At 40.1% G+C, this 22,057-nt stretch overlaps 8 protein-coding genes and 1 pseudogene across 9 annotated transcripts; 6 read left to right on the top strand and 3 right to left on the bottom strand.

Annotated features, from left to right (window-relative positions):
* Window positions 1-22,057, top strand: part of LOC128369428 (histone H2AX-like) — a 32,682-nt pseudogene that overhangs the window by 4,060 nt on the left and 6,565 nt on the right.
* LOC128369417 (tripartite motif-containing protein 16-like) lies at window positions 4,912-6,708 on the top strand. The gene has a single exon (XM_053330455.1). It carries the CDS (start codon window positions 4,912-4,914, stop codon window positions 6,583-6,585), a length of 1,674 nt encoding a protein of 557 aa, XP_053186430.1. The 3' UTR covers window positions 6,586-6,708.
* LOC128369459 (histone H2B 3-like) lies at window positions 8,249-8,648 on the top strand. The gene has a single exon (XM_053330508.1). It carries the CDS (start codon window positions 8,249-8,251, stop codon window positions 8,615-8,617), a length of 369 nt encoding a protein of 122 aa, XP_053186483.1. The 3' UTR covers window positions 8,618-8,648.
* Window positions 10,422-10,812, bottom strand: LOC128369453 (histone H2A-like). Of its 2 annotated transcripts, XM_053330503.1 has the most exons (2): window positions 10,732-10,812; window positions 10,422-10,626 (listed from the first exon to the last, which is right to left on the bottom strand). In XM_053330503.1, the coding sequence occupies exons 1-2, from the start codon at window positions 10,810-10,812 to the stop codon at window positions 10,429-10,431; spliced, it is 279 nt and encodes a 92-aa protein (XP_053186478.1). In that variant the 3' UTR covers window positions 10,422-10,428. The 2 variants fall into 2 exon arrangements, with proteins under 2 accessions (XP_053186478.1, XP_053186477.1); XM_053330502.1 differs by having other exon boundaries at window positions 10,422-10,812.
* On the top strand, window positions 11,170-11,586 carry LOC128369472 (histone H3). Its single transcript, XM_053330521.1, has one exon. The coding sequence runs from the start codon at window positions 11,176-11,178 to the stop codon at window positions 11,584-11,586; it is 411 nt and encodes a 136-aa protein (XP_053186496.1). The 5' UTR covers window positions 11,170-11,175.
* LOC128369418 (tripartite motif-containing protein 16-like) lies at window positions 12,590-14,327 on the top strand. The gene has a single exon (XM_053330456.1). It carries the CDS (start codon window positions 12,590-12,592, stop codon window positions 14,249-14,251), a length of 1,662 nt encoding a protein of 553 aa, XP_053186431.1. The 3' UTR covers window positions 14,252-14,327.
* LOC128369478 (histone H4) lies at window positions 16,021-16,335 on the top strand. The gene has a single exon (XM_053330527.1). The coding sequence runs from the start codon at window positions 16,024-16,026 to the stop codon at window positions 16,333-16,335; it is 312 nt and encodes a 103-aa protein (XP_053186502.1). The 5' UTR covers window positions 16,021-16,023.
* Window positions 17,118-17,567, bottom strand: LOC128369458 (histone H2B 3-like). The gene has a single exon (XM_053330507.1). The coding sequence runs from the start codon at window positions 17,565-17,567 to the stop codon at window positions 17,199-17,201; it is 369 nt and encodes a 122-aa protein (XP_053186482.1). The 3' UTR covers window positions 17,118-17,198.
* Window positions 19,212-20,903, bottom strand: LOC128369105 (tripartite motif-containing protein 16-like). The gene has a single exon (XM_053330070.1). The coding sequence runs from the start codon at window positions 20,901-20,903 to the stop codon at window positions 19,212-19,214; it is 1,692 nt and encodes a 563-aa protein (XP_053186045.1).

Below are 22,057 nucleotides of genomic sequence, written 5' to 3'. Positions count from 1 at the left end.
GGTCACGCCAGGAGACATGGGAACGTTGGGGACGTGGCGTAGCCTTGCTCCATGACGTGTGTTTTTTCACCTTGTCCGACTCTTCGCAGGCGCTCTGCAGGAGCGGCCCGAAGAGCCCATCGGGGCTGATGGGACCGCCGCATGTTCCGTTGCATCATCCATGATCCTGGCCTGTGCCACCGTGGTAGCTGTGGACAAAGCCAGGATAGCCGCCATCGCCTTCCCAATGTCCGATGCCACAGCCGGAGGGAGAGTGCCGGGTTGCGTGGCCATCGTGGACACGGCAGAAGACAACAAGGCTATATTGTTGGCTGCCGCTGGGTGGCGCACTGGTGGGCCCGGTCCGTGTATAAACGAGCGGTGACCTGGTCCCTAGACTAGACTTCCGCCTGCCAAAAAACGTAGCCTTTGGCAGCAGGATGGTAGCCAGACTCTCCTCCAGCGGCGGGACAGAAGGAAAACCGCTCTCTGTTTGCCCCTGGACTCTGGTGAAGGGGTCATAACGTGACACCGGCGCCTTCAGTTTTCCGGGCTGGGCATAGGCCTGGTCCATGAATGGCCGGAGCTCCGGCACCTGAGGCCACACAGGGGGCTGCTTCCGAGCTGGCTCCATGTCATAAACGTCCCCCCCAGGATGCCACGGACAGGTGCCGGAGGCTCTTCCGGCATGGGGACGTTCTTTAAATCCGCCGTCATCCTAATGATGCTCGGCAGGTCCTGCAGGAGCGCTTTTGCAGGGAAATGACCAGCACGGTCACCCCAGCTGCCGTCTACCTCACTTTCTAGAACCTGAGACAAAAAGACGTCCGCTCTTCGTCTCAGCTCGTCCGCAGGAAAACGAGCGCAGAAGGCGCAGGTGGCCTGCAGCGTACGGACAAGCCGGCGTGCTCAGCACCGAGGCAGGCCTCACAGCGAGGGTGGAGGTCGAAGCCCATGATGTACCTCCGTTGACAGGATGGGCACAGGCGGATAACTCCGCTGGGGCGCTGAGTGTTCTTGCTTGAAGCTGACTGCATCGTTCAGGCGCTGAAGAAAAATGGGGAGCAGTTCTATGGTCTCGCCGGTGTTATATACCTTGGATGCGGACCTTAGAGGGGCAACTGTGCGGAAGCACAGTGGCGCGAAAGAAATCTTCACGACTGCGCATGCGCGCGGGATAAACCCAATAGCGACAGCTCTTACAGGGCGAAGCCTATACGATATAGAACTATTTGTGCGCCTTTTTACTTCAACAGCGCCAACCTCATCTGAAGAATATCCACTGTTTATAATATAATATGCAGTTCAACAATCCATAAATATAGAGAAATTATCATATTGTATTTAGATTAACCATTCTACAAGTTGATATGTTTTACTGATCTATGATAAAACATTAAAAATATCCAATGGATAGATTTTATGTAATCAATCATTAATTTAATATTAAGAATAACAAAGGACAGATTCAAACATACAGTATGAAAAACAAGAACATTATAAATAATAATTATGATTATTTTATTGATGATAAGACATTACTTGGCTACCATAATCTATACATTCATGTTACCAATGCAAATGATCTACAAAGTTATTTTAGTGAACAGTTTAATGGAGAAACGTCTTCACATGTAAAAAGAAACTATAAACTAATGCACACAATTTTTCAAGTCTGTTGAAATAACAGTCAGGAGCTCAAATGAACACTAAAGATTGTTTTCTTGTTGTAATCAATCCTATTTGAAGCTTATGAAGCAAGTCATCCAAGAGACACTGAAGTGTCCACACCAATCAAGAATTTAAGGCTACTTGTCCCTGAAAGTCAGTTAGAGACTGTTTTATATCAGTGTGCAATATAATAATAACTTTACCATAGCAAAATATCTGAATACTTTTGTAAATGAAATATCTCAGCATCTTTATTTTTGATAAATACTTACATTTATGTTGCAGACTGGCCATTTTGAAAAGAAATTAAAAATGTTTCCGACCACTATGTCAAGGAATATTAGGAAGATAAAAAATAACAACTTTTGTGTGATTCACATTGTAAATCTGTTTGAAAAGGCCTATTTTGAGATATTGTTTCAGCAGATGATTGAACCATTAGAGGGCCCTGGCCAGAAATTTGTAAAATAAAATATTATTTGTTAAAAGCAACAAGTGATAGAAATATCATCCACATTTTGTCTGAAGCTTTAAATGAGGTCCTGCAATGAAAACAAAAGAAAGTACTTTGTTAATTTTTAAGATAAACTGTTTAATTCATGAGCAGTGATAGCCTCCATTGATAAAACTGGACATTTAAAGAAACTCAAAACATCAACAGAACAAATGAAAAAAAAAAGTTGATATCATCAGTTTGACAGCTCATCTCTGTGCAGTTCAGAAACAACAGAGACAAATAAAATGAAGAATTACAACAGAGAATCTGACACATGAAGTCTGAAATTACTTTACAGTGATTTTACAGAAGTCAGCTCTGACTCCAGGATATAAAAGCCTAATTCCAGCATACAGAGGCTGAGTGAATGTGTTCTGGACTCTGTGGGGGAGAGTCATGGTTACAGAGATGCTGTTGAACAAGGGTGTCTAACATGTGGCCCCGTGGGCCAGAACCAGCCCACCTAGGGGTCCTATCCGGCCATCTGGATAACTTTGCAAAGTATGAAAATTACTGAGAGGTAATTCCATGTTTTTTTCTGCTGCTTTTCAACCCTGATCAGAATATCATGGTCTGAAAAAATGATGAATAAATATTGTGGTCATATTTAAACCAAGAATGAACTGAATATGCAAAATGTTGTCAATTACAGTAAAGTTGCAATAGCCTATATGTATTATTCATTATTTGTAGGTTATTATGCAAATGTTACTGGTTCGGCCCACTTGAGATCAAATTGGGCTGTATGTGGCCCCTGAATTAAAATGAGTCGACACCCCTGCTATAGAAGGACAGAATACCTGTTCTGTGATCCAGGTACACTCCTACTCTGGAGGAGCGAGGACCTGATATGGGAGTTTTATTGTTATTTAATCAAAATACATAAATGTTAGTGTCTTTAAGTCCAAGATTTGTCATAAAAATACACTCTCATTTGTGCTTCCTGCTCTGCTGATATGCAGGTATGAGGTAACAACGTCCAGTCAGACTCTCTACTCAGAACCTGAAAAAAAAATAAAAAAATAAAAATAAAAATGAAGTGCAACCAGTGCCAAGGAACAAACCATCCACAAAGAGCATAGAGAACAGAAACAGGAGAATGGTAGTACTGTTGCACCTAATGTGACTCTTGTCGTGTATTGAGATTCACAGCCAGCTAAACTCTCCCTTGCATCATATCCTCCAAGGAACAGGCAGGTGTTGTAGTAGGTTAGGATTTAATACAAGAAAGTGTGAAACTGAAATGGACATATAAAAATACAGAAAATCATTCATTAATAAACAATACAGAATAGCTTGTCATATATAAGAGTTAGCTTATCATGGCTCATTCATTAATACACAATTCAGAATAGCTTGTCATATGTAGTTTAAGTTTATCATGGCTAGGAGGACCAATCTAATCTCTACAGTAGATCTAGTCACGGTTATGATTCAAATTATGATAGGCTACTGAATATGACAGAACTAATCATTGAACTCAAACTAAACAACGCAGTATATTACATCAACAGTCAATTCAACGGTCTACTGAAGCCTGTAACCTACCGTTATTTTTTTGTAATCTACCGTTATACTGTATCAACGGTCATACGTGCCAACAAAGTTACTCAAAAATCAATGCCACAATAATTAACAGTACACATTCTAATAATTATTTATAACATGTTTATTTGCTTATATTTCCACTCAAAGGGCTAGAAACAAAACTAACTTAATAACTTAAGTGTAAAAGACGGCGCATTTTTCCGTTGCCATGACACTACCAAACTCATATTGTGGCGTAGATAAACAAAGCAACTTCCTCTTACATCACTTCCTTTTGCTTGCTATTGGTTGAGGCTGCAATACCATACCAACAATAAATGAAAGAACTATGCCCCCAGTGGCCTGGGAGTTGTAGCAGTAAATAAACAGTTACAATACAATGGTAGATTTTCACATTTTTCACACATATGATTTGAACTGATTTTGGTGATGGGTAGTTAAATTAGAATTGTATAGATTGCACTTAAAATAACATAAATATGCAAAAAATATGAAAACACACAAGACTTATCCTTTACCACTGTGACTCACACAAAAATCTGCAATGAACACATTTTCCTTGCTTTTATTCAAAACTATTTTTTGCAAAATTGCTGTGACTATCATATCTATCCTAAATTTCATTGAACAATATTCTGTCTTATTGGTAAACTCATTAGCATAGCCTACCTAGTTAGAGATTTAACTCCCAAACCCTTAAAATGTTGGTTTGGTTCAAGTTGATTCTGAAATTCAGCTTTTTTGTGTAACTAATGCCTCAATGTAGTTTGTTAATTAGTTTTGTGATTAAACAGCTGGTCTTTATGTTTATTTCTTAACACCCTTTTCTCAATCAACTGTTTTAATCAATAATAAGAAATTGTTATTATGTATAGGAAGAGTTATAGGAACATGGAGCCATGACCAAACACTGACATGTAATGTATGCATAATTGTATGTATGTGTTAAACAAATTGTTAAAAATAGGCTGCAGATCTGATCAAAGACTGTAACATAGACTGTATCATTTATCATTCACAGAACTCCTCCTTGTCCTGTAACGTGGCAAAGCCTGTCAATATATTTCATTGTTCCCTCCCCTTCAGATCTACAGTTTGAAGATAGGTGTAACCAACATGTGGAGAGCTGCCAGCCTACATTTATTGCAGCAATACAGGATGCGTAGATAAGATCTCAAAATAGTTTCACTTCTCAGGAAGTGAAATTCAGAGGCGAAATGGCGCATCAAGGATCTCAGCTGGACAGAACAAAATTCTGCTGTTCGATCTGTCTGGATCTACTGAAGCATCCAGTGACTATTCCCTGTGGACACAGCAGCTGTATGATCTGTATTGACAACTTCTGGGATGGAGAGGATAAGAAGGAAATGTACAGCTGTCCTCAGTGCAGACAGACATTCACACCGAGGCCTGTCCTGATGAAAAACACCTTATTAGTAACTTTAGTGGAGCAGCTGAAGAAGACTGGACTTCAAGCAGCTCCTGCTGATCACTGCTATGCTGGACCTGAAGATGTGGCCTGTGATGTCTGCACTGGGAGAAAACTCAAAGCCTTCAAATCATGTCTGGTGTGCCTGGCCTCTTACTGTAAGAAACACCTCCAACCACACCATGATGTGGCTCCATTAAAGAAACACAAGTTGGTTGACCCTTTGGAGAAGCTCCAGGAGAACATCTGCTCTCATCATGATGAGGTGATGAAGATGTTCTGTCGTACTGATCAGCAGAGTATCTGTTATCTCTGCTCTGTAGAGGAACATAAAGGCCACGACACGGTCTCAGCTGCAGCAGAAAGGACTGAGAAACACATAGAGCTCGAGGGGAGTCGACTAAACATCCACCAGAGAATCCAGGACAGAGAGAAAGATGTGAAGCTGCTTCAACAGGAGGTGGAGGCCGTCAGTCTCTCTGCTGATAAAGCAGTGGAGGACAGTGAGAAGATCTTCACTGAGCTGATCTATCTCCTCCAGAAAAGAAGCTCTGATGTGAAGCAGCAGATCAGATCCCAGCAGGAAACTGAAGTGAGTCGAGTCAAAGAGCTTCAGGAGAAGCTGCAGCAGGAGATCACTGAGCTGAAGAGGAAAAATGCTGAACTGAAGCAGCTATCACGCACAGAGGATCACACCCAGTTTCTACACAACTACCACTCAGTGTCACAACTCAGTGAACCTACAGACTCATCCAGCATCAATATCCGTCCTCTGAGATACTTTGAGGATGTGACAGCAGCTGTGTCGGAGCTCAGAGATAAACTACAAGACATCCTGAGGGAGAAATGGACAAGCATCTCACTGGCAGTAACTGAAGTGGATGTTTTACTGCCACCACAAGAGCCCAAAACCAGAGCTGAGTTCTTAAAATATTTGCATGAGATCAGTCTAGATCCAAACACAGCATACACACAGCTGTTATTATCTGAGGGGAACAGAAAAGCAACATTCATAAAAGAAAAAAAGTCTTATTCTAGTCACCCAGATAGATTTACTTACTGGTGTCAGGCCCTGAGTAGAGAAAGTCTGACTGGACGTTGTTACTGGGAGGTGGAGTGGGGAGGGAGACAAGTTTATGCAGCAGTCGCATACAAGAACATCAGTCGAGCAATGTGGTGGAATGCATGTAAATTTGGACATAATAACAATTCTTGGGCTTTATGTTGTGACACTAATTGTAACAAATGTTTCTTCAACAACATATCAACTCCCGTCTCAGGTCCTGTTTCCTCCAAAGTAGGAGTGTACCTGGATCACAGAGCAGGTATTCTGTCCTTCTACAGCGTCTCTGAAACCATGACTCTCCTCCACAGAGTCCAGACCACATTCACTCAGCCTCTCTATGCTGGAGTTTGTCTTTATGATTATGGAGACACAGCTGAGTTCTGTAAACTCAAATAGACAGAAGTCACTTTAGACTTAATGTGTCAGATTATGTGTGGTAGTCCATGTTTCTGAACTTTCTCATTTACATTTGTTGTTATGTTGATATTTTGAGTGTCTTTAAATGTTTTTCCTGTCTGTGTTTATCCATGGAGGCTATCACTGCTCATGATGATGTTTTTAACCTTTACTGACATTTCTTCATGTAAAAATTTGAACTTGTCTTTCTTCAAAATGTTAGTTTAAAAAGTGTATTGATTGTTGTTTCTTAAACAAAGAAAACAGCTAAACTTCCTTCATCATAGATATTTTGTTCTCATCAATTTGTACATTTATAAAGAAATATGCTATAAAACTGTAATAATTGTAATTACAATTAATAAGGAGATAATGTATTCTTTTCTCGAACATTGCTGACATTGTTTGTTAAAATAATTGGTTGTGTGAATGAAGTGAATCTGAACATAATTTTTTTTTGTTTTGTTTGTTTGTTTGATTTGCTGTTGGTGATTATGTTCTGGTTCCTAATGACAAGTTGTCAAATCATTGTAATGTTTAATGAAATAATTGAAGTCAGCTTTGAGCTCTCTATAATGTAATTTAATGAAAGCAGAGTTTGGTATTTATGGCCTAAAGTTTTCTAGCTACAGTGCTGCCGCCTGCTGGATGATGAATCAACATTGTTCTGCACATGTCTGTCTGATATGTAATTAAATAATGAATTATGTATTATTAGTAAAGGATCAATTGAAACATAATATGTGTGCTGGTACCATCTGGCAGGGGGACTACCAATGGAAATCAACCCTTGGTTGCAATTGGGTGCATCTACATTTTTATTTCTTTGAAAATGTTCATTGATGTACATTGTCCCTGTTGAGGAATAAATCAATAAATAAAAAAATAAAAAATAATGCTGTTGTGTTTAAATTGGAGGAAAGACAGACAGACAGCAAGTGTGAGAAAACAAAATGATAATATACATTTATTTACAAAGAAATACATAAATATAACATAAGTACCAACATAAACCAGCAGGGCAGAGTCAGAGGGATAAACTACACAAAATATATCAACAAATCGACTAAACACCAAAGTACATACAGAGACCACAGTAATTCAGATACATTTATGAGTATTGAATCTGGGCATGATTATAATAAAGTTTATCAGATTAAACGTGTCATCATTTTTCATTCTGTGGTCATTCAAATCAAATCAAATATTTTCCAATTGAGAGAGAAAGTATGATAAAGTCTTGACTTCCAAAAAAACTAAATAATGGCATTTCTAAAATAAGAGTGGCACTTTCATCCTCACAGAAAACACATGAAGTGTCAATCAGCTGATCATTTGAAGGTAATAACTGAAAGGGTAAAACCTGTGAATGAACTATGTTTATTATATGTTTATTTCTCTATAGTTATGGATTTTTGTAAAGCATATTCTATTATCAAATAAGTATACTGTTCAAATGAGGTTGGCGCTCTTTCAGTAAAAAGGCGCTCAGATGGTTTCTCAAAGGTTGGGGCGGTGTCTTGTGCTGCGCATGCTCAGTCTCACAAACACGAAAACCAATCCTGTTCAAGCAACAGCACTGTAAAATTTGCATGAGATGAACATTTAGAGGCTGATTGAAGCTTTTGAAATTATTCGTCTGTGGAAATCTGCGAAGATAACCATGCCCGATCCAGTCAAAGCACCCAAGAAAGGCTCCAAGAAGGCCGTGTCTAAGGCCACCAAGACCGGCAAGAAGAAGAGAAAGACAAGGAAGGAGAGCTATGCCATCTACGTGTACAAGGTGCTGAAGCAGGTTCACCCTGATACCGGTATCTCCTCCAAGGCCATGGGTATCATGAACTCCTTTGTTGGAGATATCTTTGAGCGTATTGCTGGTGAGGCTTCCCGCCTTGCTCACTACAACAAGCGCTCCACCATCACCTCCAGGGAGATCCAGACCGCCGTCCGCCTGCTGCTGCCCGGTGAGCTGGCCAAACACGCCGTGTCTGAGGGCACCAAGGCCGTCACCAAGTACACCAGCTCCAAGTAAACTTGCTGTTTGTACCAACAACTCAAAGGTCCTTTTCAGGACCACCCACTCCTTCAACTGAGAGCTTTATTCCTTTGTTTTATATGTCATGGTATTATCTCTGAGAATAAACTGATAATGACTACTCTAACAGTGTCTGCTAAAAAGATCATTGGATGACTCATTAATCATCTGCCAGTAAATCCAGGAAGTTACTTTTATTCACTGTATAATTTGACCACAAGGTGACACTTCAGAGCTTGTCCTATACTCAACATAGTAATTGACTTCTATAACGCAATAAGTATATAACAAATACATTGAGACTCTAATTTAATGAGTTTAACTTCTGCCTAAAACACTTTATTAACTAGAATTTTTTTTCATTTTAAAAGCAAATGTCTGTTTGCATGTTGTAAGATTTTAAAAAACAACAAATTAATACAAAAAAAAGTGGAGCAATTTACAAAATCAAAAAAATCCACTAATTGACAGTGTCTAACCATTGTGCATGTGGTGTTGTCCATATCAAAGAACAGATGTTTTAAGCAGTATGAAAGTTCAAAAAATAATGTATACAAGGGGGGGAAACAAAGGCAAATAAACCAGAAAAAATCATGAACAGACTGTAGAAATACATTAATTAAACTTTTATTTATGGACACACCGCAGGTCCACAATAAAGCAAGAAAGTACAGTATGACTATATACAGTGTTAAAAAGGAACAAGGCCATAATTTAATATAAATGCAAATATGATCACCTTTTATATGAATTTCAATCAACTAAAATAACAACAATACATACAAATGTGTGCAGCAGAACTTCATTATAATTCAAGTAATCACTGTGTTTGAGAGCCAGGAGGCTATATTCACAATCTGGTCACACAAAATACAGAAAATCACTCAGGAGGACATGTATGAATATATATATTTAACTTTAATATGTTGTAATAGATATCCTGGAAAAATAATTGAAAATATAAATAGTGTTTTTTAATTACCAGTTGAGGGCATACAGGTACATGATGATATTACCACTTATTAAAATCACTTCATAGCTGAGTGTGTTTTACAGGCTCATCAGCAATGTACAGGTTATTTTTATTAGTTTTATTAATTTGTCAGGAACAGTGGGAATTAATTTTATCTGTAAGTATGCAAGGCAAACTACATCTGACAAACAAAGTTGCAGAACAGCTCAACAAAAGCAGATACAAGCGAGAACAAATGTAGCAAGAATACACATAACAAGCAGGACAACAGTAACACAGCGCAATTTAACTGTATAAAAAGAGACAGACATAAGAAAACCAAGTCCAATATGCATGATAAAAATAACACTGGCAGGTCAGGCAACAAGACATTTTAACAACATCAATTATTAGTAATAATCTTTACTTTGTAAATTCTGTAGGGTGATTGTTTGCCTTACACTTAGACTATGGTACTTCAATGGTTAAATGTTGATGACTATTGGAAACAATTGTTACTTTATTTCTGTGACATCCTCCTTTTTATATCAAAAAGTTGCATTGACATCATACAGGTGATCACCAAATATCTATTTTTAGTAATGATAGTTACAAATCATGATCCTAATGTCAGTTTTAAATTCGACATGAGGGTGTGAGCTCTGCAGATGTTATGTTTATAACTGACTTCTTTTATATATTTTTAAGTTATATCACTTAGTAATGATAGTTAATAAATAAATGGTCCTAATGTCTTTTTAAGAAGTGTTTAACAAACATGAGGATATGAGCTTTTTATGAGGAGTGTGTGGCTCTTAAAAGAGCCTTTGTGTTGTTGAGGAACCGGGCCTTAAATTTACTTCTTGGCGGGTTTCTCGGTCTTCTTGGGCAGCAGCACAGCCTGGATGTTGGGCAGCACACCACCCTGAGCGATGGTCACTCCGCCCAGCAGCTTGTTGAGCTCCTCGTCGTTGCGGACAGCCAGCTGCAGGTGACGGGGGATGATCCTGGTCTTCTTGTTGTCGCGGGCAGCGTTTCCAGCCAGCTCCAGGATCTCAGCGGTCAGGTACTCCAGCACAGCCGCCATGTAAACGGGGGCACCGGCACCAACACGCTGGGCATAGTTACCCTTCCTCAGATGTCTGTGGACACGACCGACTGGGAACTGGAGCCCAGCACGGGATGAGCGGGTCTTTGCCTTAGCGCGGGCCTTGCCTCCGGTTTTGCCTCGTCCACTCATGATTTCAGTTAATTTCTAAAGTCTCAACTCAGAAAGTGAGGTGTAGACAGCGCAAACCCTCCTTTATATGTACACGGAAGAGGGGAAGGACTGATGTCCCACCCACCAGAAAAGGGGCTTTCAGCAGCGCTGTGGAGGGGGAGCCGCTCTCATTTTGGCGGACTTTTTCAAACGACTTCTGCCCAATAAGCAGCGGAGCTTCAGGTTCCTGTAGGCGGTGCTGAGCTCCAGGAAGAGCCGCTCACCAATCAGGACCCGGAGGTCTGAAGCAGCGTCACAGCTCCGCAGCCGCTCCGACTCTTTAAGAGCAGCGTGTCTTCTCTTCTCAACACTATTTTCTCCTGATAAGAGAAACGAGAAGCAATGGCAAGAACCAAGCAGACCGCCCGTAAATCTACCGGAGGCAAAGCCCCCAGGAAGCAGCTGGCCACCAAGGCTGCCCGTAAGAGCGCCCCGGCCACCGGTGGAGTCAAGAAGCCCCATCGTTACAGGCCCGGTACCGTGGCTCTCAGAGAGATCCGTCGTTACCAGAAATCCACCGAGCTGCTCATCCGCAAGCTGCCCTTCCAGCGTCTGGTCAGAGAAATCGCTCAGGACTTCAAGACCGACCTGCGCTTCCAGAGCTCCGCTGTCATGGCTCTGCAGGAGGCCAGCGAGGCTTACCTGGTCGGTCTGTTCGAGGACACCAACCTGTGCGCCATCCACGCCAAGAGGGTCACCATCATGCCCAAAGACATCCAGCTGGCTCGCCGCATCCGTGGAGAGAGAGCTTAAACTGTCTTCTCCTTCACAAACCACAACGGCTCTTTTCAGAGCCACACAAGTCTCCCTAAAAAGCTGCTTCCTCTGGTGTATTCACACAATCAACCTTTTCTTTGATTTTGACACTATTGTAACTTATGTTGAGTGTGTGTGTGTGGTCAGCTCCTGCAAATTCAAAACACAATATTATAATATTTTCCATCATTCTGCAGATATAAGTGTTTTTTGTTGTGCAGCAATATTCTGGACCAACTGGAGGGCAACACAATTTGTAGTTTTTCATCATTTTGAGGTGAGATGTACTTGATTTTGTAATGTTATGCAAATGACAAAAAAGCAGTCCCTGGAATGTGTCTTATATAGGAATTAGGACATATCACCATCAAAGATAGCTATATCATTAGATGATGTGTTCAGGGCTTGGCATAATAACTTGTGTACATGAATGGTTTAGCATTAACATGTACAAACTGAAATCAATCTGATAAACAGAAAGGAATCCATGTCCTTTGAAGTTCAGAGCTACTTTACCACAGCTCTGACTTTAAAATGTTAAAAGGACTAATGCCAAACATGAATAGATTAACATTTTGATAATTTTACTATTAAGACTACAGAACAGAAAATGAAATAATTCAGTGAAATCTATAGATTGCTCTCAAATTCCCAAAGTTACTTTGCCACCAGGAAACCAGTGTTTTTAAATTAGACATGGGCCTCATATAAAATGTGTTGAACACACAGTATATATTTAAAACTGTCCCTATTCCTGGAATGAATCAGAGCTTGGTAACTCACTCTACTTCCTTCTCTCAAACACAACAAGCTCCGATCTGTCCACTTATTTCCAAAATTCCCCCCTTCGGATTTACAGCTTGAAGATGGGTGTAACCAACATATGATGAGCTGTCCGCCTACATTTAGTGAAGCAACACAGGCTGTTTAGATAAGAGCTGAAACTAGTTTCATTTCTCAGGAAGTGAAATTCAGACAGTCATTGTTACTGAGAGCTGAAATGGCGCAGCAAGGAGCTCAGCTGGACGGAGCTAAATTCTGCTGTTCAATCTGTTTGGATCTACTGAAAGATCCGGTGGCTATTCCCTGTGGACACAGCTACTGCATGAGCTGTATTAAAAGCTTCTGGGATGAAGAAGATGAGAAGAAAGTCTACAGCTGCCCTCAGTGCAGACAGACATTCACACCGAGGCCTGTCCTGATGAAAAACACCATGTTAGCAGATTTAATGGAGGAGCTGAAGAAGACTGGACTCCAAGCTGCTCCTGCTGATCACTGCTATGCTGGACCTGAAGATGTGGCCTGTGATTTCTGCACTGGGAGGAAGCTGAAAGCCTTCAAGTCCTGTCTGGTATGTCTGGCTTCTTACTGTGAGAATCACCTCCAGCCTCATTATGAATCAACAAAACTTAAAAAACACAAGCTGGTCGACCCCTCGGAGAAGCTCCAGGAGAACATCTGCTCTTATCATGATGAGGTGATGAAGATGTTCTGTCGTACTGATCAGCAGATTATCTGTTATCTCTGCTCTGTGGATGAACATAAAGGCCACGAGACAGTCTCAGCTGCAGAAGAAAGGACTGAAAGGCAGAGAGAGCTCGAGGTGAGTCGACTAAACATCCAGCAGAGAATCCAGGACAGAGAGAAAGATGTGAAGCTCCTTCAACAGGAGGTGGAGGCCATGAGTCGCTCTGCTGATGAAGCAGTGGAGGACAGTGAGAAGATCTTCACTGAGCTGATCCTTCTCCTCCAGAAAAGAAGCTCTGATGTGAAGCGGCAGATCAGATCCCAGCAGGAAACTGAAGTGAGTCGAGTCAAAGAGCTTCAGGAGAAGCTGCAGCAGGAGATCACTGAGCTGAAGAGGAAAGACGCTGAACTGAAACAGCTCTCACACACAGAGGATCACAACCAGTTTCTACACAACTACCCCTCAGTGTCACAACTCAGTGAACCTAAAGACTCATCCAGCATCAATATCCGTCCTCTGAGATACTTTGAGGATGTGACAGCAGCTGTGTCAGAGCTCAGAGATAAACTACAGGACAGCTTGAGGGACAAATGGACAAACATCTCACTGACAGTAACTGAAGTGGATGTTTTACTGCCACCACCAGATCCCAAGACCAGAGATGGATTCTTAAAATATGCATGTGAAATCACTCTGGATCCAAACACAGTGCACGGAAAAGTGTTGTTATCTGAGGGGAACAGAAAAGCAACATCCATATACCCACAGTGTTATTCTCATCACCCAGACAGATTCACTGATGAGCGTCAGGTCCTGAGTAGAGAGAGTCTGCCTGGACGTTGTTACTGGGAGGTGGAGTGGAGAAGGGAAGTTAAAATAGCAGTCTCTTACAAGAATATCAGCAGAAAAGGGTGGGGCTGTGGATTTGGAGACAATCACAAATCTTGGGCTTTATATTTTGACGGTAAGCATTGTTCATTTTGGTTCAATGGTGTCTCAACTCCCGTCTCAGGTCCTGTTTCCTCCAAAGTAGGAGTGTACCTGGATCACAAAGCAGGTATTCTGTCCTTCTACAGCGTCTCTGAAACCATGACTCTCCTCCACAGAGTCCAGACCACATTCACTCAGCCTCTCTATGCTGGAGTTTGTCTTGGTTATTTTTATGGAGCCACAACTGAGTTCTGTCAACTCTAATAGGCTAAAGTCAATTCAAACTTCATTTCTCAGATTCTGTGATGTAATTATTCCTGTTTTTTGTCTTCACGTTTTATTCTGTTCATATTTCTTTTAAATGTTGCTTTTTTTCTTTGCGTTTGTATTAATATATCCTATTACTGCTTGTGCTTATGTTTTTAACTTTTTCTTTTATTCATATGAAAGTGTGAACATCTTATAGTTCAAAATGTTAGTTTAAGGTTTGTATTGATGTATTGATCAGGAAAATAATCAATAAGGAGGTCATAGCTGATATTCTGTATTAAACTAATTGACGGTGTGGATGAAATAAATGTAAAACTATAAATAAATAAGAAGATAGTTTATTATGTCCTTGGATATATCTGACAGTCTGTGTTAAACTGATTGATTGAAGTGAATCTGAACATGAAATCATTGAATAAGGGTCATTTAACAGACTTTACTGATATGATGTGTGAACATACTGAAGCTTTCATTTCAGGATTTCATTCAAAGCTTCTGCAGTAAATATGAAACCATTATAAGAGTTAATTTGAGGCAGTTTTCCTCCTGTAACACCACAAAATACAGAGTTCATGATCAGAGCAGAAGAGTGTTTGTCAATTAGTTTCTGTAACTCCAACTTAATTCATTAAAACAGCTTTGCCACTTAGAAATGAGCAGTTTTCTATTACTTGTTCTTACACAGGTCTGAAACAGCTAATTAGGCCACATTTTGGTATAAAGATGTTTTGTTGGGTACTGACACACACAAGAAAACAGATATTGGATCATCATGAATCTGAAGTCTATATATATATATTTTGTAATGATTTTCATGCAGATGAACCTCAGAATGAGGCTGTCATGTTGGTTCAGTGTTTAGCTCTTAGATTGTTCTGGGTTGTTAAGTTTTAATCAATACTTAATTAAAACTGTTTTATTTTTGTTCAGGGTTTCATTTCTAAATCCACAAACTGTATGTTGTGTTATTTATGCTAAATTTCTAAACAATAAACTGTTATGATTAGTGTTCCTGGGAGCTGTGATTGATTTATTGCACCATTACAGTTAAAGTTAGTCCACCTTTTATAGCACAGAAGTGATTCATGACCTTTTTATTTTTATCATAACACAAATACACGCATGAAAAGTTGCATTCAGTTTAATCAGAATAAACATCAGAAGAACTTGAAATGTTCATTCTACTTTTTAGTCATTAAGAGTTCATAAAATATGTTTAGTGAAGATCAATGTTAAGTTTCCTCAGTCATCAGTCAAACTTGGTTTCAAATAATAATAAAAACTCTATGTGTTATCCTTACATACTGTTCAGGATCTAATTTGACTCATTTTACATATAAGAAAATAAAAAAAAAACATGTTTTTGCAGCTGATAAACATTTCTGTTGAGTTTTTGCCTCGTTTATTACATTCAAGACATTTTCAAAATCAAAAAATAGTGTTTATTCATATTTAATATCATTCATTAAGATAAGGTATCTTTATGTAAGTTCGGATCCTTATATTGTGTGATTGTAAATTTTTTTGTTTCAGCTGCCTAAAAGCTTCACTATGGAAAAATATACAAAATGGAGGATTACGGGTCAAAAAGGAAGAGATCACCCTGCCTTAGAAAAACTTTGTGGGAGGATCTGTTAAATTTGATCCCGCCCAGCAAAGTCCGCGCCAACTGTCTTCTTTTAGGTCCGCAGACAAGCTCTAAATAGAGAAGCTGCACTCCATACCCTACATTCGTCTTTTAACTTGTTAAAAGAAGATTAGTAAAAATGAGTGGAAGAGGCAAGGGAGGAAAGGGACTCGGTAAAGGAGGCGCCAAGCGTCACCGTAAAGTTCTCCGTGATAACATCCAGGGAATCACCAAACCCGCCATCCGCCGTCTGGCTCGCCGCGGTGGTGTCAAGCGTATCTCCGGTCTGATCTACGAGGAGACCCGCGGTGTGTTGAAGGTCTTCCTGGAGAATGTCATCCGTGATGCCGTCACCTACACCGAGCACGCCAAGAGAAAGACCGTCACCGCCATGGATGTGGTTTATGCTCTGAAGAGGCAGGGACGCACCCTGTACGGTTTCGGAGGTTAAATCTGATCCTGACCTGCTGATAGTCAAACACAAAGGCTCTTTTAAGAGCCACCCACCTTCTCTAAGAGTTGTCCTGTTTTTACACTTTGCAGTAATTGCATCATGAAGTACTGATGATTGTAATGTATTTAGATACTGTTAAATCACCTACATTTTACTTTCTTCATGGAAAGGGGGGAACCTGAATAAGTGACACCCTACTGGTAGTGAGTTCTTCAAACTTGTCAGAAACCATTAAGTACTTAAGTTGAATTAGTTTTCCCCATTTCTCAATGTACTCTACACGATTTTAAATTCATCTTCCTCTGGGCAACCGACATCCAGTTGCTTTTGATTAATTTGTCAGGAGGTAATGTTGACTCATACCTGACTAGATTCCACTTAGTTCTATATTTTTCTATGGAGTTCAGTATAGCAATGTATTGGCCTCAAAATGAGTATATTTCGGTCTGAATTAGTTATTTTGCATTAATTGCCCTTATTTTTTTATTAAAAAGCAATATTGTATTCGGTTCTACTGTTTAGGCTGAATTCCTTGGCAATGAGACGTAGGATTTTTTTTGTATGAATATGTCAGCTTTAACTCACAAGTCAATTATAAACATACTTTATTAAATCAGGGATTGGTCAACGTTACTGTGATTAGTGGGAAATAGTCTGGAAACTGAAAATACATATACATTACTTAGTGGCAAATGAATAATACGTCTCATCCAATAATCTTTAGCAAACACTAATGTTCGATTATCAGTCTATCGTAAATCAAAAATACTATGGTATAAAACAAAGGAATAAAGCTCTTAGTTGAATGTGTGGGTGGTCCTGAAAAGGACCTTTGAGTTGTTGGTACAAACAGCACTTGTTTACTTGGAGCTGGTGTACTTGGTGACGGCCTTGGTGCCCTCAGACACGGCGTGTTTGGCCAGCTCACCGGGCAGCAGCAGGCGGACAGCGGTCTGGATCTCCCTGGAGGTGATGGTGGAGCGCTTGTTGTAATGAGCAAGGCGGGAAGCCTCACCAGCAATACGCTCAAAGATGTCTCCAACAAAGGAGTTCATGATGCCCATGGCCTTGGAGGAGATACCGGTATCAGGGTGAACCTGCTTCAGCACCTTGTACACGTAGATGGCATAGCTCTCCTTCCTTGTCTTCCTCTTCTTCTTGCCGGTCTTGGTGGCCTTAGACACGGCCTTCTTGGAGCCTTTCTTGGGTGCTTTAACTGGATCGGGCATGGTTATCTTTGCAGATTTCCACAAACGAATAACTTCAACAGCTTCAACCAGCCTCTAAATGTTCATCTGATGCAAATTTCACTGCGCTGTAGCTCGAACAGGATTGGTTTTCGTGTTTGTGAGACTGAGCATGCGCAGCACAAGACACCGCCCCAACCTTTGAGGAACCATCTGAGCGCCACTTTTTATAATGTAATATGCCGTTCAACAATCTATAACTATAGAGAAATAAACATATTGTATTCAGATTTAACTTTCCACAAGATGACATGTTTTACTGATCTATGATAAAATAATAAAAAAAATATTTATGGACAGCTTTTATTTAATCAATCTTTAATGCACAATTGTTTGTGATATTATCCTTGAAATAATAATACTTCAAGCAAAAATATGTTTCTTACAAGTTCATTCACAGGTTTTGCCGTTTCAGTTACTACCTTCAAATGATCAACTTGATTGATACTTCACAGACATCCCAACTCTCCCCGAAATTCCGGCAGTCTCCCGCATATTGATAGCGGCTCCTTCACGCCCGCAAATGAGATACAATCACCCGGAATCTGGATCGAGCAAGCATGAGTGCGCTGCAGAGAGTGACTGCACGTGTGTGTTTGTGTGACTATCAATGCAGCGCGTGTGAGAGCAAAGCCTCCTGATAGCTCTGTGTTGCTGCTCATTAGACCAACCAAATTATGCCCAGATTCAATATTCATTAATGTTAACAGAAAATATGAATAATGGCAGTGCCTGTATGTCCTTTGGTGTTAAGTCAATACTTATTATGATTTTTTGTAATTTCCCTCCCTACTCCTACTGACTCAGCCCCATTTTATGTTTTTCTTAATTATTTGTCTAACCATTAGTGATATGTTTGTACTTACACTATATTTGTTCATAGTGTATTTAACATTTTTCTATATACTCAACACTACATTTTTGACCAAACACCTCATTATGTTGATATTGCAACAATACTGAAGGAATTACTTTTGATGCTTTCACAAAATATTTACAAAATTACATTTTTGATGAATAAAAAAGTAATGTTATTATGATATTTAGTCTTGAAACAATGTCATTATAATAAGGAAATATGAACATGAACATTTAGTTAAAAATAAATAAAATCAACTAAAGTTCACAACTATGCAACATATTTTTGTTTTATGTGTGTTGAAACTTAATTTATCGGTGACAAAGGTGTATTTTCTGAATTACCCTGAAAGCACAGCAACAGACTGAAAAAAGTGCATCTGCTCTGAACATGAACTCTGTACTTTGTTGTGAAAACCGCCTCAAATAAACTCTCATATTAGTTTCTTATTTTTTCCAGAAGTTTTCAAATGAGATTCTCAAATGAAGACAGAAGAAAATATTTTGTAATACTTTTATTAATGATGTGCAGCTTTAGTTTGTTCATACATTCAGTCAGTAAAGTCTGTTAAATGACTCTTGTTCAATGATTTCATGGTCAAATTCACTTCAATCAATCGATTAGTTTAACTCAGACTGTCAGATATGTCCAAGGACATAATACAATATATCCTTATTTATTTACAAAACATTTATTTACACATGTACAAAATGATGCCATGCTGAGGCTACCCCTGCAAGTGCCAGCAACATAGAATCTGATACATGTCAAAAATGATGGTAATTGATTCTACAGAATTCAGCAGTGACTCCATAGTCTAAAAGCCGGAGTCCAGCATAGAGAGGCTGAGTGAATGTGGTCTGGACTCTGTGGAGGAGAGTCATGGTTTCAGAGACGCTGTAGAAGGACAGAATTCCTGCTCTGTGATCCAGGTACACTCCGACTCTGGAGGAACAAGGACCTGAGACGGGAGCTGAGATGTTGTTGAACCAAAATGTATAACTTTTTTTGTTACATCGTAAAGCCCAAGATTTGTCATTGCCGCCGAATCTACATGTATCTGAGTCTCCTTTTCTGCTGATACCCTTGTATGTGACTGCTACATAAAATCCTCTCCCACTCCACTCCACCTCCCAGTAACAACGTCCAGTCAGACTCTCTCTACTCAGGACCTGCCACCATCCAGTGAATCTGTCTGGGTCACCAGAATAAAACTGTTCTTCACATGTGAATGTTACTTTTCTGTTCCCCTCAAAAAATAACAAATATGTGAAGGCTGTGTTTTGATCCAGAGTGATTTCACGTGAATACTTTAAGAACTCATTTCTGGTCTTGGGCTCTGGTTGTGAATCTGACAGTAAAACATCCACTTCAGTCACTGTCAGTGAGATGTTTGTCCATTTCTCCTTCAGGATGTCCTGTAGTTTATATCTGAGCTCTGACACAGCTGCTGTCACATCCTCAAAGTATCTCAGAGGACGGATATTGATGCTGGATGAATCTGTAGGTTCACTGAGTTGTGACACTGAGGGGTAGTTGTGTAGAAACTGGGTGTGATCCTCTGTGTGTGAGAGCTTCTTCAGTTCAGCATCTTTCCTCTTCAGCTCAGTGATCTCCTGCTGCAGCTTCTCCTGAAGCTCTTTGACTCGACTCACTTCAGTTTCCTGCTGGGATCTGATCTGCTGCTTCACATCAGAGCTTCTTTTCTGGATGAGAAAGATCAGCTGAGTAAAGATCTTCTCACTGTCCTTCACTGTTTTATCAGCAGAGCGACTGATGGTCTTCACCTCCTGTTGAAGCAGCTTCACATCTTTCTCTCTGTCCTGGATTCTCTGCTGGATGTTTAGTCGACTCACCTCGAGCTCTCTCTGCCTCTCAGTCCTTTCTGCTGCAGCTGAGACTGTGTCATGGCCTTTATGTTCCTCCACAGAGCAGAGATAACAGATACTCTGCTGATCAGTACGACAGAACATCTTCATTACCTCATCATGACGAGAGCAGATGTTCTCCTGGAGCTTCTCTGAGGGGTCGACCAGCTTGTGTTTCTTTAATGGAGAAACATCATAATGAGGCTGGAGGTGTTTCTTACAGTAAGAAGCCAGACATACCAGACAGGATTTGAGGGCTTTCCTCTTCCTCCCAGTGCAGAAATCACAGGCCACATCTTCAGGTCCAGCATAGCAGAGATCAGCAGGATCATCTTGGAGTCCTGTCTTCTTCAGCTCCTCCATTAAATCTGCTAACATGGTGTTTTTCATCAGGCCAGGCCTTGGTGTGAATGTCTGTCTGCACTGAGGGCAGCTGTAGATTTTCTTCTTATCCTCTCCATCCCAGAAGTTGTTAATACAGCTCATGCAGTAGCTGTGTCCACAGGGAATAGCCACTGGATCCTTCAGTAAATCCAAACAGATTGAACAGCAGAATTTTCCTCCGTCCACTTGAGCTCCTTGCTGCGCCATTTCAGCTCTCACTGTCAATGACTGTGTGAATTTCACTTTCTTAGAAGTTAAACTTGTTTGAACTCTGATCTGAATAGCCTGTGTAATAAATGTTGGCTGACAGCTCACCAAATGTTGGTTGCACCCATCTTCAAAGTGTAAATCTGAAGGGGACGGAACAAAGACATGGTTAGACAGAGTGGATCTTGTTGTGTTTAAATAAACATAAAAGTGTCATCAGGGTTTTTGCAAACGTTAACATGGTACTGGTTGGACTTTTGTGTGAAGGGGACACTGCAAAAGACTGAACAGATTTTAATCATATAATTTATCTGCAGCAGTATTGTGAGGAGAGTGTGTTGTGTTTGAAATTAAAGTTTAACCAGAGAACTTATATTATGCAGCAATAAACTTCCATGATGAATGTCGACCTTTGACAATCATGTGATCCTCTGCAGAAACTGTCAACAGGTTTCAACATCTGGGAACTGTGACTGATGGACACATTAACTTCACAGACAATACTGACTATATTTATAAGAAATCCAGATGTAACATAGTTGGAAAATGCACTTTTTTATGTTTGTTTTCAAATTGTATATGGAGATTTTGTTTATCATTTATTTAATTGGTTGAATATTTGTGTAATTTATCTCAATTATTTATTTTTATTTTATTGTTATCTTTATTTGCGTTACCTGAGGAAACTACCTTTTTGGCTGTCACATCTTTCTGTACCTCCTGGGTTTCCGTAGGTCATGGAGTCAGCTCCTCACAGTGCTGTGTGTTGCATTGATGAGGGTAAGTTGAGTTAGGAAATGCTGCTGTGATTTTTGACGGTTTTCTGTTAATATTTGACAATTTTGGCGCATATTAAATCATTTAAATACCGCTAACATGACATAGCTGTTCTATGTTGTTTTAACCATACGTTTTATGGATGTTTTTGTTTTCGCGCCTTTTGTACCACGGCAGGCTGCTGCGTAATGTAAACCAGACAGCGCTGCAGAGCATTTTTGCACACATTTTCTCATTGTTATTGTACTTGTTCAGGAGCAGAAAGAGTCCAGGGGAGTATTCCAGAAAGCGGGTTATATGGAAAACTCAGAGTATGTTAACCCTGAGATGAGGGAAACTCCGTGTTATCCGTTCCAGAAAGAGAGGTCTGAAACTCT

The sequence above is a fragment of the Scomber japonicus genome, chromosome 12, assembly GCF_027409825.1.
Source record: "Scomber japonicus isolate fScoJap1 chromosome 12, fScoJap1.pri, whole genome shotgun sequence".
In the NCBI taxonomy this organism is placed as follows: Eukaryota; Metazoa; Chordata; class Actinopteri; order Scombriformes; family Scombridae; genus Scomber; species Scomber japonicus.
Note: the sequence above shows the minus strand (reverse complement) of the source record. Positions and strands in the feature narration are given on the sequence as shown.

Bases quoted from the DNA above. Each gene is read 5' to 3' on its own strand.
- LOC128369417 (XM_053330455.1), top strand. From the start codon at position 4,912: ATGGCGCATCAAGGATCTCAGCTGGACAGAACAAAATTCTGCTGTTCG.
- LOC128369459 (XM_053330508.1), top strand. From the start codon at position 8,249: ATGCCCGATCCAGTCAAAGCACCCAAGAAAGGCTCCAAGAAGGCCGTG.
- LOC128369453 (XM_053330502.1), bottom strand. From the start codon at position 10,812: ATGAGTGGACGAGGCAAAACCGGAGGCAAGGCCCGCGCTAAGGCAAAG.
- LOC128369472 (XM_053330521.1), top strand. From the start codon at position 11,176: ATGGCAAGAACCAAGCAGACCGCCCGTAAATCTACCGGAGGCAAAGCC.
- LOC128369418 (XM_053330456.1), top strand. From the start codon at position 12,590: ATGGCGCAGCAAGGAGCTCAGCTGGACGGAGCTAAATTCTGCTGTTCA.
- LOC128369478 (XM_053330527.1), top strand. From the start codon at position 16,024: ATGAGTGGAAGAGGCAAGGGAGGAAAGGGACTCGGTAAAGGAGGCGCC.
- LOC128369458 (XM_053330507.1), bottom strand. From the start codon at position 17,567: ATGCCCGATCCAGTTAAAGCACCCAAGAAAGGCTCCAAGAAGGCCGTG.
- LOC128369105 (XM_053330070.1), bottom strand. From the start codon at position 20,903: ATGGCGCAGCAAGGAGCTCAAGTGGACGGAGGAAAATTCTGCTGTTCA.